Source organism: Anguilla rostrata, chromosome 9, assembly GCF_018555375.3.
Source record: "Anguilla rostrata isolate EN2019 chromosome 9, ASM1855537v3, whole genome shotgun sequence".
In the NCBI taxonomy this organism is placed as follows: Eukaryota; Metazoa; Chordata; class Actinopteri; order Anguilliformes; family Anguillidae; genus Anguilla; species Anguilla rostrata.
The window spans coordinates 19,153,261-19,168,003 of NC_057941.1; the positions used below are offsets into that span (position 1 = coordinate 19,153,261).

At 37.6% G+C, this 14,743-nt stretch overlaps 1 protein-coding gene across 1 annotated transcript; it reads right to left on the reverse strand.

Moving 5' to 3' along the window:
- Nucleotides 1-2,097: 2,097 nt before the first annotated feature.
- LOC135263189 (POU class 2 homeobox associating-factor 2-like) lies at nt 2,098-14,394 on the reverse strand. Its single transcript, XM_064350886.1, has 5 exons — nt 14,260-14,394; nt 10,761-10,861; nt 4,117-4,159; nt 3,645-3,946; nt 2,098-3,331 (listed from the first exon to the last, which is right to left on the reverse strand). The coding sequence occupies exons 1-5, from the start codon at nt 14,267-14,269 to the stop codon at nt 2,927-2,929; spliced, it is 861 nt and encodes a 286-aa protein (XP_064206956.1). The 5' UTR covers nt 14,270-14,394; the 3' UTR covers nt 2,098-2,926.
- Between the last annotated feature and the right edge of the window lie 349 nt (nt 14,395-14,743).

Consider the following 14,743-nt stretch of genomic DNA (forward strand, 5'->3'; position numbering starts at 1 on the left):
TGGATGGAAGGGCCATAGACTACCTTGCATTAAAACCAGATATTGCATTTGGATGAGAAACTTAAACCATGCAACTAATTCAGAAATTTGTGGGAAATCGAGGTACATTGTTTGTCTCTACAATGTTTGCACGCTGCATTTCTTTAATCAAGGGTTAAAACTGCGTGACAGTTATGCTTTAAAGACTACAGAAAATGTATAAATTCTAGAAGTAACGTTACATATACAAAACACAAGATGGCAGCATTTTACTATGGGCTAGCGCAGGGGTTCCCAAACTCGGTCCTGCCCCCCGTGTGTTCAGCAACCCAATAGGAGCCTATTCATTTACCTCGACTTTTATTTGATCCAAATAAGTGACCTCTTTTTATGTATTTGTTTGTAATGTAGCACGAAATATGTCTTGGAAAATAGTGGCAAAAGTCAGGGTAAGTGCAACGTTCTTGATAAATCACAGGAAACTGAAAAAGCAGCACAAATTGGATTGTTTATTTGTTTGTCTTTAATCTTTAAATGCTCGTTTCTCAGTACGTTTTGGGCTGTTGTTCACTTTCAAACATCATAACTTTACCTCTGATTGAGGTATCAGAAAATTGAAAAGAATGTTGCTCAGAACAGTTCATAGAATTTAGATATCAGAATAACTTAACAAGTCACCATGTGAAGGGTTTGCCCAAGTTGACATGCAAGCAGGCTATTGCCTAATGGTTCAATGAGCTTGCAAAGAGCCACCTACTTATGCAGTGGTGGGTAAAGAGGGCTGTCTCTTTTTCATGTCAACTTCTGGCCTTAATTACTTAATGGTCTGATTGAATAGTATTAATTATATCTGAATTTATTTCTGAAATAATATTAGAATGAATCAGAATGAATTATATCTGAATTCATGAAATTAACAAAAGTCAGGGGCTGTGAGTAATGTTATTGCATATATACTGTGCATTTGTCAAATAAATTATTTTGGGATTTGCATGTTTAGGCTCCATGACCACATATCTTTACTGTGATTCAAATTTTGAGTGTTTGGATTGTTTGGCTGACACACTCAGATTCATTGTCAGTCTGGGTACAGAAAATCTTTCATTTTCTTTTTGAATCGGATCACATAAAAAAATTATTTGCACATATGTTGAAACATTTCATTTTAATGAAAAACCTTTTAAAATTGTTCATATTCAAAGGTAGGCTAAATCAGTTTCTTTCAACTGCCTTTCCTAAGGCTATGCCAAATATTTATCTTCAAATGGCTCTATTTTTTATTCCCCAGTAAAGCTTTGTCTGGTATTTTTTGACCTGTTAATATCAAATGTTGCAAATATCTAGAATATGAATATTAATTGTTTGAATGGATTGATTCTGGTAAACAAGAAGCAAGTTCTGGGAAATGTATTTTGCAAGAAAGAAACACCGATCTACAAAACCGATGACACTGAAATATACCTTGGACATTATGGGTTTTCAATTTCATTTTAATACATATTTTTATGCATGTCCCAGGGATTTAGATATGTTTCTTCCCTTGTCTACTCTGCACACAAAATTTATGAAACAAACAATAAAAGACTTGCATCCTAGGTTAACACTGCCATCTAGTGTTTGATTGTGACATACTATTTTAAAACAGATATTTCTTATATTCATTTTCAATTGGGTGATACATAGGAACTTGGAAAACAGCTTTAATGTTAATCACGAGATCTGAATGACATTTCTTCATGCACCTGTTTCTGTCCCCATTTGTTAATCTTACATTATCTATTTGAAAGAAATTACACAAGAAGTCAGTTGACATTGAGTTTCTGGGACAGATAGGCGTCTAAAAAATGAAAATCCAGCAAAAACATTGCTGAGAAGGGCACTGCACTTGCAGTTGATATACACGTCTAAGACACCAATAGGTGGAGTATGACCATTCAGGCCAGTGCAACTGGTTAGCAAAGAATAATGTCCTCTGAACAGAGTGATAAACAGACATGTCATACTCATGTGGACTGTTGTCAGATTAGTGTTGGAGTGCACTATTCTGTCTCAATGCCGTATACTTCATTTTGATTAATAGTAATACATTTAGATAGCCATTATAAAACCCATGTGATATACAGAAGAATAACATTTGACTTTATTACTTATTATTTCTACATGACATAAAATGGAATACATACATGCCCTTGAATCATTTTCAAGAAGCTACTTTTTTATTTTATTTTTTCTGGGCCGCAACAGCGGGGCCTGCCCTACAAACGCGAATGTCTGTAAGTGACTGACTGACTGAGTGATGAAGTTACACCATTGGTCGGCCGAGTTATGAAGTTACACCATTGGTCGGCCGGATCACGTGTGTTAGGTCCAGCCATATACTAGGTTTTAACCTGGTATTGTTTACAATTTCCATAGGTTGCAGAGCATGAAAACACATAAGGCACATCAAAACAGAATAATGATCCTCCAAGATATGCACCCAAATGCTCCACTTTGCCATTCAGTTCCAAACTGGTCCCAAGGTTAGGGTACTGAGTTTATGACTGATCTTTTTGTGCCTGTGAAGGATGGAAAACAGGCCATGTGAGATGAACTGAAGATGGATGTTTCCTTCAGAGGATCCCTTACAGAAATGTTTACTTTAAATCAAAACATTTCCAAAGCTGCTTGTAGACTGTGTGTAACTCGAACATTGTTCATATCTCTGAATCCTTAATTGTTCCCACGAGCAAATTAACTTTCTCTCATGTCCACTGTTGCATTCTCTCTCTCTCTCTCTCTCTCTCTCTCTCTCACACACACACACACACACACACACCATTCAGAACCTTAACTTTCAAAATAAACAGCCTTGGTAAATACAATAAATGTCCATCCCCCCCTGATTGGATGGGACAGAGCGGACAGGCTACAAATCAGTGTTCAAGCTGTCCACTGTAGAGGGAACTCAGTAGACTCTCCGGATCTCATATGGTGGCCAAGAGCTGCTACCGTCATCTTTGGCCCAGTTAAGAGTGTCACTGGGGACTGGAGCCCCCTCTGAGTCCTCTGCGGAAAGTGGAGCCATTTTGGGTGTCAGGTCGCCAGTGACTGCCATATAAGAGGTACATGGCATGTAGCCGGTGGTAGAGTATGGTGTGGGGTAGTGTGCATCATCCAGTGAGTGGAGGGTGTAGGGCTGGGTGCCAGACAGGGCAGAGCTGCGGGCTGAAGCCCGGTAGTGAGTGGGGCTCCCAGACTCTGTACTGAATAGAGGTGGTAGGGGTGGGGCCGCAGCTGCAGCTAGCCCATCAGAGCACAGGACTTCAGTCTGATTCCCAGTGTCTGTGGTGTTCTGCTCCCAGGAGTCTTTCTGCAGGGGGAGAATAGACCAGTGAGAGAGCAGAACACAGTGTTTCCCTTTATGGGGAGCAGACCTATGAGAGAGGCAGCACATAGAGGCTATAACTTTTCCACTTGCCCAGGATATGTCATACTAGGGGACTAGAGATTTCAGAATGAGTGGAGATATCTATTGATTGAAGAGAATCCACGTTTACCTTGTGACATTTTATGACACAATTATCGTTTGCGCCTGGGTTGAAATTAATTTCAGGTAGAGAAACTGCATAGTTTGGTTTAAATTTGCTTTTATCATTTCTAAAGCATTAAAAAGGGAGCCATACCAAAAAATAATGTGAAGTCTCTCCGGAGAAGGGCGGCAAGAGAGAGGGCAGTGCCGATGGAGGAAAGAGAGAGCTCCCTCCAGTGGAGAATGGCGCACTCCGATAGTCTCCGAGGGCCTCGGCATAGTACCCGTCCATGTAAGAAGGGTATCCCGTCACAGATGAAGGGTCACACGAAAGGGATTTTGAACCCAGAGTCGCGGCGTAAGCCTCGGCTGGGAATGATTTGCCCGGGTGGCTGAACTCCACATCCGAGATAAATGGCCTCCTCATGCCATAGTAACCAGGAAGCATGTGGGTTCCTGCAGCAGATAATTAAAAACAAAAACATACTTTCATCCATCCCTCATTTTCATTGTATGTTTTTCAAAATTGACTACTATGTCTCTTACACACAAGTAAAGCATTTACAATTTTTTTAGAATTTAAAAGAAATAAAATTCCTAATTTATGTTTTGTGTGATGCTCTTACCTGGCATTTGAACAAAGGCAGACTGAGGAGGACTCATTCCACCCTGTTACAAAAAAGAAAAGAAAAATAGACTGTCATTTGCATTCTCCTTCCAATAACCCCTGTTATTCAATAACTACCCATAATTCCCTGGTTAGACATAAGTCCTCCTGTAGATTCTTTAGTCATAGCTTCACTCCCACCTTGTCAAACAAGATTTAACTGAGCTCACTTATACAATACTAACCCAAGACATTTATGCAAGGTGGGCACATGCAGGCATTGCTATTTGCATGAAGTTGCAGCAAGGTGCTTCCATCTGCATTACTGTAATATTAACGTTTGCGCTAGGATTTTTTTTATTACTCACAAATGTGTACAGAAGCATTTCAGTTTGTCAGATGGACGATTGCAGTTGTGCCATATAATGGGACGACATAGCTCAGGAGGTAAGAGCGGTTGTCTGGCAGATGGAGGGTTGCTGGTTCGATCCCCTGCCCTGGGCATGTTGAAATGTCCCTGAGCAAGACACCTAACACCTAATTGCTCTGGTGAATGCGAAGCATCAATTGTAAAGTGCTTTGGATAATAGCGCTATATAAATGCAGTCCATTTACCATTATATATATATATACACACATACATAATGGTACAACTGTAATTCTCTGTAATATATATACATATATATATATATTGAATGTGCGCATGATGGACAGGGTGTTTAACGACATGTAACAACATAATCTTGCTTTTTTTCACTTTAAATGCTATTTTAAAACATCTTCATTAAATATACAAATGTTGCCAAAATATTCTTTGCTTAACAGGATTTTATTTATTTTATTTATTTATTTATTCGACAGGGACAATACACATTGATCAACATCACTATTATGTGATGTAAATGTGCCAGATTTAGCTAGATCGCTAATTTCCATGAATTAGGTATAAAAAGAAATTTATATCAGCACGTATTCTCTGTGTTCGTAGAATATTTGTAACAAAAGAAGCTGTCATGATTCTACATCAATAGTTATGACAATTCTAAGGGCCCTGACTGACAGGGGCCCTCAAAAAATATTAGAACATAGAATTTTCTGGGGTGGTGGGCCCCAACGTAAAATCTATTCATAGGGCCCAAAACCCTTGATGGCATCCCTCGCCTGGAAAAGTTTTTATTTTCTGGACTTTTCCATTTTAAATGGGTTGACGTGGACATCTAATCTATGCATCAGAGATGTCCACATTAACCCATTATAGTCTAATGCTATGTTTTTTTGACAATCTGTTTTCATCTTGGCAATTCGTTATGATTGGCACATAACCAAACTGAGAGGAAAAAGATGCAAGGTGGTGATGAAATACATTGATAGTTTTTGCATTAGAACATATATATTACTCCACCTGGAATACAAAACAAAGATTGAGAGCTACTGGGGAAAAGACAAAGACATAGATATGTAGGAAATGGGAAAACAACAGAGGGAGAGAGGAAGGGAGAGAGAAAGAGACTGAGAAATAGATGACAGGCTCCCTGCACTTTGCATATTGCAAATGTGACAGGGCTGATACCCAGGCAGGTTTGGTTGGAAGGCAAGCAAAACCTGTGGGTTTGATTTGAATGAAATTTGTCAGTGCCAAGACTTCCCTCTGTGGCCTACGTGTGCCCCCAGCTCTTCTCTGAAGGCTCCATAGGGAAATAAGGCTGTTAAAACTAATATGTATTCTGAGATCAACCCAGTGACTGATGAGTGTGGAGGGGGGCGGGGGGCGGGGGGCGGGGGGGGTTGGAGAGTGTGACAAATCATTCAGGAGATAAACTCTCTGAGGCCTCTCTGAGGTCGGTCGTTCAGGGGCATACAGCTACTTTACAGAGATACCCCCGCCCCCAGCCTCCCCTCTTCATCTGGGTGGAAGGATGGATGGTGTAGGGAACTTAGAGACCATATAGGGCAGATAAGCCTTTGTTTTGCCCAGTTGACCCTTTTAAACAAATTCATTGCTTGAGCTATTTTTATAAATAAATACTAAGCAATGGCATTCATAGATCCAGTTACATATGCCCATTACGTTTATATATATATATATATATATATATATATATATATATATCCTTTATTTAACCAGGTAAAAGTCTCATTGAGATTAAAATCTCTTTATCAAGAGTGACCTGGCAAAGAAAGCAGCATAAACATTGTTACAACAATAACACAAGAATACAAACAGACAAATAGAACCATCATACAATAGAAATAAGTGAACACAATATCCAGTTAAAATGCAATACAAGGTCAAGGACATAAACAGGTACAATTTTCTAAAAGAATTTCATTTTCCTGACAATTTAACTGAAAAAAAACATGTACAGATAATGAACCTAGGTACTCTTGGTGTCTTTAATGAAAGGAGTTCTAGCTCTGTTCAATGAAGAATAATATTGAATAATAACTTCTGATGTATGTCAGAGATATACAACACCACAGTACACACTCTCTGCACTGCCACAAGGGTCCAATGACGAACAGTTTGACATCCTGCCACCCATTTAAACAGTTGGTTTGGTTTAAATGAATTAAATCTGCAACAGAAAATATCCAATCCAAAAAATGCTACTTATCCACTTTACAAAAGTAATGTGTGGACATTTTATTATGTATATTTATTCGCTACTTTTTCTTATTATTAATTAGCATAACATGAGCTCCAAGTTAGACACATGATATGCATTTATAAAGTTATATTAAAGCAGTGCAGGTTAAGTACCTTGCTCAAGGGTACAGCAGTTCTGCCCTGTCTGGGATGTGAACCTACAACTTTGAAAAGCCCAGTTTTCTCACCAATATACGGCCACTGTCTTCATTTCTTTCACAATAGGAAGCATCCCAATATGATCAGAGCCCTACCAGCTACTCGGCACACTCCGTAAGACTGCAAATTTGTCAGATGAACAATCATTGCACACACTCTACCTGAGCAAAGACAGGTGGATAAGCTCAGGGAGCTGATTATTGACCATGTTATGCTCACTGATTAACAGTGTTGTTGGTAGTGGATCGGATAGGTACTCCCCACCTAGCCTTTTGGAGACAACTCAGAACAAGGGACTTGGAATGACTCAAAGGGCCCAGCAACACTTTCTTTACACATGGGCTCTTATCAAAAAGAGATTGTTTCAGGTGGATGAATGTTGGTAGCATGAGGAGGGGGACAATGATCAGGATCAGCACACCGCCCTGCACCCCCCCCCCCCCCCATCCCACATCCCTAAGAGTCATCCCATTGTTTGTATGTCCTAGGGCTGTTTATTTGAATTTTTTTATTTATTATGCTACTACTTTGGTCTGCTAGGATTAGATATTTTTAGAAAAGGCACTTCTCAATTTACCACTGAGATGGTCAAAGATAACAAGGCTTAGTCATTAAAGGAACATAATGCAGCAGGGATTTTAAAAAGCAAATCTTATACTTTAGCTCTTCATTTTGAGATTTTTCGCAGACAATAGCCTTTTGCTTTAGAGGAGTGTACAGCCAGCATGGACATGCCTTCAGCCATTGAGTAGCCTTAGCCACTGGTTGTGCTCCAGGCATACACACTTCAAAACGAGAGAGGATTATGTCCATGACACTAGAGCATATGAAAGTTTCATAATACTGACAAGTCATCCAGTCCATCAAGGCTCATCATTTTGCCTACAGTCAATACTGTCAAGCATGGTCCTGCAAACTAGAAGGGTCTCTTATTCTCCTGACAGTCCTGCCAGACTATTTAATTTATTAAAAACTCTCTGTGGAAAAAAATCTTTCTTTCAAATCGAAAAGCTATTTAAAAATAATTTCCAATCATATCCTCTTATTCTGCTGACAGTAAGAGTCAGCCCTTAAAAGTAAAAAAAGAAAAAAGTTTAATCAAATCCCCCTGAATCTTATTGAATCTTCTCTGAGAACTGTGTTTTTGATACAGGAAATGTGGTCTGTTTTTCTTTTCTTTTTAGTATTTTTTATATATTTTCATAGCTGAACAAACCACATGAGAAAGACATCATGACATTTTTTTCCTTAAACATTAGACAATGACACCTGTCGGTCAAGATGAATGGGACCAACAATGACCACACTGTGTTACATAGGGAGGAGGGCAAGATGTCTGTTTTTTATTGCAATGCAATATTTATTCTTAAACAGTATTTTTGTTATATATCTCAACCTGTTTACATCAACATGACATCCTGATAGACTTAGAATGACAATTAAACGCAAGTATTTTTTCAATATACCCTATTTCTCAAACTCTATTTTATTAGCCCCCATAAAATAACCCTGCCTGAAAATGTTATTATAGAATGTGTGTTCAATTTAATCTGACAAGCACCTGTGTAATTCTGAAATGTATCAAATTTAACGTTGAACTTGATAGGTATAGTAAGTAAATTTTGAAAGTGTCGGCTACAAACAGGGCCAGGTTCTAGGCATAAACAACATATGCGGTTGCATAGGGCGGTATCCGTTTGGGGGTGGTTGCATCTAACAAAAGAAAAAAAAAAGAATTATTTTTTAAAAATGCACACATTGTGCCCATGATAATTGCCAATGTCCCTCGTTCTGCAATTCCGCAATTGCTATCTTCAACCCTCCCCGCCCCCAGTCTGCAGTCACTATAGCCCACCGACACCCACCCTTCCCTGTTCCAAAATCCCAACTAGGGAAGCCGAAAGCCTATAGCCGTGCCTGGCTACAAATGACTTACACTACTTTCAAATGTTTAACTTTATGTAAATAAGGAAGATAAGAAGTCCCAACATTGATCCCTGGGAGGGCCTATGTGCTGCACGCATCCTATTCTACCCTGAAGCCAATTTTGAAACCACTTCAAGATAGCTCATTTAACTCTGTTTGAATTCATTTTGATAATGATTCCCTTATACAGTACAGTAATACCAAATATTTCCAGTCCAGTTTTAGTCTTAATACTGCATAGTTTCTTTAAAGAAGAGTTGTTGGTAAATTTAAAATCATGGAGCTTGAACGATCAATTATTCAGTTAAGCGTAACTAAAGTTAAACTGCATAAAAACAAGAATTCAATATCACATGTTCTGAATGGATATCAATAAATACAAGTTGAAAATAGCCATTAAAATGACAGATGGTAAAATTAAACCAAGTTGCACTACTTTCCACAACATTTCCTCACACAAACTAGACAAGCAACCAAGCAAGCTTAAGCACTTATTGTTTGGCCATATAGTACTGTATTCAAATTGTACTGTATGATGTTAAATGAACTGAGATTCAACAGAACTCCATAACTATATACAATATTTCTAGCAGTACTTATACCTCTGACATTTTGGTTATTTCTTTATGAAACATTAAAAATGGCTGCATAGGTAAGGAAGTATGAAAATATGTCTGTAGCCAGTAATTCACATAATGTATTCTGCCCTACAAAGCCTAACTGCAGTAACTACGCAAAGGGTAAAACTGAGAAAAATGGCTTTAAAGTATTTCAACTGGCCAGCCAAATGGGTTATAGGTATATCAGTGATAATGCACTAATATTATATTAATATTGCCAATAATTGCACTGATGGTAAAATAGAACATTGCACATTACATAATAAATATGTCATACAATGAAAGCATGCAACATTTCTGACATAACAGTGACAATCATAGAGGTACTTTAAAGTGCATATTTCACTGTCCCTTGTGGGTTACAGCATAGTAGAACATACATATGGTGAGATTAAGGCCAGAGACTCATATCCCCTACAGGGAGCAAAAATGAACTGGCAAGTCTTAGCAGGATATATAAGTCAGAAAAAAAGAAAGATAGAGATACATAAACACACAAGGCTGCTACAAAGCCATTATGCCAGGTGTGACACACACACACACACACGCACAAGAGCCATTACTAACACTGCTTTGTTGTTGCAGTACCATATGCATTTACAAGACATTTGTATGGTCATAGGTACACATGCTACTACAGAAATATTTTGGTTCATTCAAAATCATTAACAAACCCATGTCCTAACCTTTCATCAAGTTGCTAAACACAACCATAAACTTGCCTCAACCCTCAGACTTACCGTTTTCCTAACCCTAACGCTAGCTGAACCCCAATTTGAGCCCGAAACCATAATTGAAGCCATTGGAACCTTTGAAAACATCAGAAAACCCATTTAAAATTGATGGAAAACAAGGAAAATATCATGAAAACTATAATATAAATGCAAAATAATATGTCTGAGGTCGATTAAAAAACAAAAATGTTATCCCTAAAAAATATGCATTTATTAGACATTTTGTATGGTCATAGGTACACATGCTAACAGAGAAATTTTTTGATTCATTCAAAATCATTAACAAACCCATTTCCTAACCTGTCTTCAAGCTGCTAAACACAACCGTAAACTTGCCTCAACCCTCAAGCATAACGTTTCCCTAACCCTAACCCTAAGCCTAACCCTAGCTGAACCCTAGTTTGAGCCCTAAACCCTAATTGAAGCCATTGCTACCGTTGAAAACATCAGACAACCCATTTAAACTTGATGGAAAACAAGGTAAATATCATGAATATTATAATAAAAATGCAAAATAATATGTTTGAGCTCATTTAAAAAACAAAAATGTTTTCCCTAAAAAATATGCTGAACTCACATTATATCTGGATCCACTTGTCTGTCTTGATCTTTTCTCTGCCAGGAGGTCTTTCACTGTATGTTTCACCCTGACTCCTTGATAGACCCTTTTGGAATATTCTGCAAAGAAAGCATGTTTTTATTAGGCATATTTCTGAAATTGTTATCTTCGGGTTAGATGGCTCCTTAACACTAAAAGTAATAGAAAGGCTAATGTGATGCAAAAAAAGTCATAAACAAAATATTTTCTGTTGTAATTCACCTTCAAATTCCAGAGGGATCTTGACTCAACTCTAGTATGGTGTCTATAACAGAGATTGCCATTCACCTCCCATTTCTTAAAGTAAATGAGGTCTCCCTAACAACTGCAGACACATTCCACACTTTCTCATCTTTTGGATGGAACAATAATAGCACCATAACCAGAAGGAAATATTACGATAAATGATCACTTTCTATCATGCATTTGGGAGACCCAGATTCAATTTGATATAAATTGTATACAATGGCATTTTATGTAGTGCATACTACTCTCTTCAATGCACATATATTAATGATCATAAGCAAATGAGGCTCCACATCTGTTTACCAATGTGTGTTAGTCACTACTGAAGCCAATGAAAGCTACTGCTTGAAAATTGAGGAAGTAAAAAAATGAGCACAACTCCTGCCACTATAAAGAACTGATATGATTCAAGGGGTCAGTTGGTGTTAAATTTTGTTGTAAGATTAATTTGAGCTAAGACAGCAATATACTGTAGGTCAAAGGTCATAGCATTTCAAAGAAGGTAATCACTTCCATGTCCGTGGTTGGCTATATAAACTCTATACAAGTTTAGAATATTGTATAAAAAATAACACATGCACATGTTTTTCATCATGCTGACTAAAGTGGTGAATGGGACAGTTCCAGAGCTATGTCTTGTAGTAGGTAAACAATAAAAAAGCAAAAGCTTATGCTCTCCAACGTGTAAAAACCAGAAGTATATGCTCCCCAATGTGTTTATTTATTAGGGGGAGTAATTCTGAATGCATTATTGTACTTTTTGATATACCATATCCTGTGTCTTAAGCCAAATTCTAAACTTTGAGTATATTCAGTGCTTTGTGTTTTACATAGGTTTCTGTAGAGCAGGTTCTCCAATTTATTTGCCCAGAAAATGATCGATTTTGATCAGGCTGGCTGTCATAGAGGGGTGGGCTTTGGAAACAGAAGGTTGCATGTTTGATTAGATCAGATGGGGCATCTCCATGTTTTACCCTATAGACAAGGCACTTAACTTGTAAAACAAACAAATCATGTAACAGCATGAGTTTGAGTATTATAAGCATGAAAAAGAAGACTTCACAACAATCACAGCAAGCAAAACAGAATAAAAGAAAACCAGGAGGAAATTTGAAATTTCTGTTGAAGAAATTTGGGCACTGAGCCATGGTCAAGGGTATACCAACTGTACCACAATTTAATAGTAAAGACCATTAATCAGTAAGTTCACTCTTCTGACTAAGTGATATGCCACTGAATGGACTAAAGGTGTGTATGGCACATATAGGTAACTAAAGAAGCCTACTTGGTGATTACAAATTGAGAAGAAAAAATATCAAAAGGAAAAAGAACTGAGACAACAGGCAATGGATATATGCACAGTAGGTAGATTGGTGTTTGACAATATACTGCAATTGTGAAAATGCCCTGAATATATACACAATAAAGGTCAACAATATCACAGCTTTCTAATAATAATAATAATAATAATAATAATAATTGACCTTTTGTTATCTTCTGAATGTTTATTTCAAATAAAATATGTGTAACAAAACATGCAGAACTGCAAGTAATTTACTATAAAATCTGGATTATTATAAAATCAACCAAATTTTAAGGCTACCCTCCAAAACAATTTTACATAAGACTAATGATAACTTCCATCACACTACCATATTCATAGTGACTAACAGTGATGTAGAAAAAAGAGACAATTTAGCCAATAGCCTACATGCGTCTGTGTCTAGCCATAGATCCACACGTTCAAAAGATTAATCGGTTTCGTGTATTAATGCGCATAGCCTACTGTTCAAGTACTGAAAGTTTTAATCCCCATCTCGTGTTCCCATTTATTACTGTATATAAAATATGCAATGCGTAGGGTACTTTCTTCCTGACCCTCGTAGGTTGGAATAGAATGAAAATGGAAACAAAGGTATTTTAGTGAATTTGGGGAGAAAAAAACTCCCAGTGGGCTATCAGAGTTTAACACCCAGCCTAACCGAGCGGTGGGTGTCCGTGCTGCAGAAAGGGGGGTATTCAAATACAGAACAAACTGCGACTGTCAGCACGTTAATGAAAACAATACATGCAGTGTCTAGGACTTAAAACAATCGGCAGGAAAACTCTTAACTGCGTTTCAAAATAAGATAACATTTAACACAAATTAATGTGTTCGGCAAAATACTGTTAGCTTTTACCCTGCAGCTGTTTTCTTTGTTTGAACCGTTTCTTTGTCGTTTCAACACAGTTGAAACCACATTACTGTCAATTCCCATACAAGATGAGCAGCACATTATCTACATATGTGCCATAGCTGTCGCTGTAGATATGAAGTCTGTTTAAAGTAGCGCTGCCCTGTGATGCATATCCGTGAAAAAGAGGTACTAAATGAAATCAGTTTCATCCATTGAAAGGGCCTCATATATTTGTAATTTCATGCAATGGGATTTCAGTTTCTTTCCTGAACTGAAATGGAACTGACCCCAACCCTGCAACCTAGCTATCTTCCAACGACGTTGGAATACATTATATGTTGTTTTTTCACCCTGGGTTGATTTTGCTATAACGTTTAAAACAATATTCTTGGGTAGCATACATCATTTAAAAAGGGGCAGGCATCATTTGCCATTTAGTATTCGATAGAAAATTGCATGCAACAAAAAAGCGTTATGTAAAACACCCTACTCTTTTCATGATCATGAATGTGGTTTCAGATTAGTGGCTACAAGATTCCAGTGAAGATTTAAATCAGATTATCGTATCACAAGCATTGGAAATCACAAAAATATCAATTAACCTGCGTTTTGACAATAGTCAGTGATTTATCGTTGTCTGTCTCATAGCCTATTAACAGTTTATTTTCTGACAGCGTATAGCACCAGCCTTAATACCTTTGTATTCTTGTTCTTTTCTGAAGGTGTTTAAGCCTATTGTTTTCACTGTTTGTAACAAATATAAAAAGGGAGTTACAAGGCATTCTCAAAATCTTCGAAATTGTTTTTACCTCCTGTAAAGATTCACTGGGACATTGACGTTATCAAGACCATTGTCACGTGTCAACGGTTCAGCAAACATTCTGAGAATTGTTGTGCTGTCGAGCACTGTTGCCTTCTAAAACCTTCCAGCTGTTGAACTGTCCGTTCTGTCCACAACAGCAATTGTAAAAAAGTACAATTTCTCGAACGCGTTTACTTGACCTTCGAGCCGCTTTATATCTACAAACAGTGTTTACACGAAAAGATCATCTTACCAGTTTCCATAGCACTCTCAGCGTTTTTGAAGTTAACCCGTTTGGTGGTGTGCGTAGGCCAAGTTATACTTCCCGAAAATAAAAATAAAACGTCATTATTATACCGAAAACAGAAAAAGAAGCTCTGAATTTCTTCAGAATCCTTTGCAATTATATACCTCTCCAAATCTTACCGTAGAAGTGACCTTCGTCCATTTGTTTAAATGCAAATAATTGGCAGGACGTTTCTATATAATTTGCATCAACATTCTAGATTAGAAGAGAGAAGTTGAGAGAATTTCATATCATTTCTGGATTGGCTAAATGAATATGAAATTGATCCCAACCCTGTACCCAATACATCACATTCTGTAAAAGCTTGATCATGCTGGCTGAAGTTTTAGCAACGAAAAGGTACCAAAAAGCAAAAAATTCTGATTGCACCTTTGGAGCCAGTCACTAACTCTACGTAGAAACATCATGCAAAAACATATTTTTATTGTTT

Coding starts and splice junctions, on each gene's coding strand:
- LOC135263189 (XM_064350886.1), bottom strand. Junction 4,160..10,760: donor CAAGTGGATCCAGATATAAT/GTGAGTTCAGCA, acceptor TTTTTGTAACAG/GGTGGAATGAGTCCTCCTCA. Junction 3,332..3,644: donor AGACTTCACATTATTTTTTG/GTATGGCTCCCT, acceptor CTCCCCCTGCAG/AAAGACTCCTGGGAGCAGAA.